The sequence below is a fragment of the Hipposideros armiger genome, unplaced genomic scaffold, assembly GCF_001890085.2.
Source record: "Hipposideros armiger isolate ML-2016 unplaced genomic scaffold, ASM189008v1 scaffold_43, whole genome shotgun sequence".
In the NCBI taxonomy this organism is placed as follows: domain Eukaryota; kingdom Metazoa; phylum Chordata; class Mammalia; order Chiroptera; family Hipposideridae; genus Hipposideros; species Hipposideros armiger.
In genome coordinates, this window is record NW_017731393.1 from 476,949 (window position 1) to 478,065 (window position 1,117).

The 1,117-nt window shown below is 61.7% G+C and overlaps 1 protein-coding gene across 1 annotated transcript in view; it reads left to right on the forward strand.

The window, feature by feature from the left end:
- The window catches only part of AHNAK2 (AHNAK nucleoprotein 2), a 29,710-nt gene that overhangs the window by 15,495 nt on the left and 13,098 nt on the right, over nt 1-1,117 (forward strand). The window contains 1 exon segment of the mRNA XM_019639205.1: nt 1-1,117. Coding sequence (XP_019494750.1) covers nt 1-1,117 — 1,117 coding nt within the window.

A 1,117-nucleotide genomic window follows, 5' to 3' on the forward strand; every position in this document is an offset into this window, starting at 1 on the left:
TGGACTACACGGGACCCAAACTGGACCTGAAGGGTGCCAAAGGCCAGGCGGACGCCCCCGACATGGCGGTGTCGCTACCCTGTGTGGAGGTGGACATCCAGGCGCCGGGCACCAAGCTGGAGGGTGACATCGCCCTGGGAGACAAGGAGGCAGCTGCCAGAGACAGCAAGTTCAAGATGCCCAAGTTCAAGATGCCCTCCTTCGGCATGTCGGTGCCGAGCAAGTCCACTGACGCCTCGGTGGACGTGTCTGGGTCACAGGTACAGGGGGACGTGCGCCTGCCTTCCTTCAAGGTCGACGTCAAGACCAGTGACCTTAGCATTGACCTGCCATCTACCGACGTGGACATCAAGACTGGCGAGCTTGGCGTGAAGCTCCCGGAGGGCCACGTGCCTGAACGAGAGCTCCAGGAACCGGCCGCCAGAGCCGGATTCAAAGGGCACATGCCCAAGGTGCACATGCCCAGCATCAAGATGCCCAAAGTAGACTTCAAGGGCCCGCAGGTGTACATCACGGGGCCCAAACTAGACCTGAAGGGTGACAAAGGCCAGGCGACCGCACCCGACATGGCAGTGTCGATGCCAAGCATGGAGGTGGACATCCAGGCTTCGGACACCAAGCTGGAGGGCGACATCGCCCTGGGAGACAAGGAGGTGGCAGCCAGAGACAGCAAGTTTAAGATGCCCAAGTTCAAGATGCCCTCCTTCGGCGTGTCGGCACCGAGCAAGGATTTGGGAACATACGTGGACGTGCCTGTGCCCAAGGTCACAGGGGAGTCCACCCTGCCCAGCCTGGGAGGCGAGATCCGAACCCCAGAGGGCAGCGTGCAAATGCCATCTGCTGAAATCGAACTCCAAGGTGGCGAGGTGGAGGTAGGCCTCCCCGAGGGCTATGTGAGCCTGGGAGAGCTGAAGGGCAAGGCAGAAGGGACCAGGTTGAAGGACCACTTGCCCAAGGTTCAGATGCCTGGTATCAAGATGCCCAAGGTGGACATCAAGGGCCCCCAGGTGGACATCACGGAACCCAACCTGGACCTGAAGGATGCGAAAGGTGAAGTGCCCGCCCCCGACGTGGCGGTGTCGCTGCCCAGCGTGGAGGTGGACATCCAGGCGCCGGG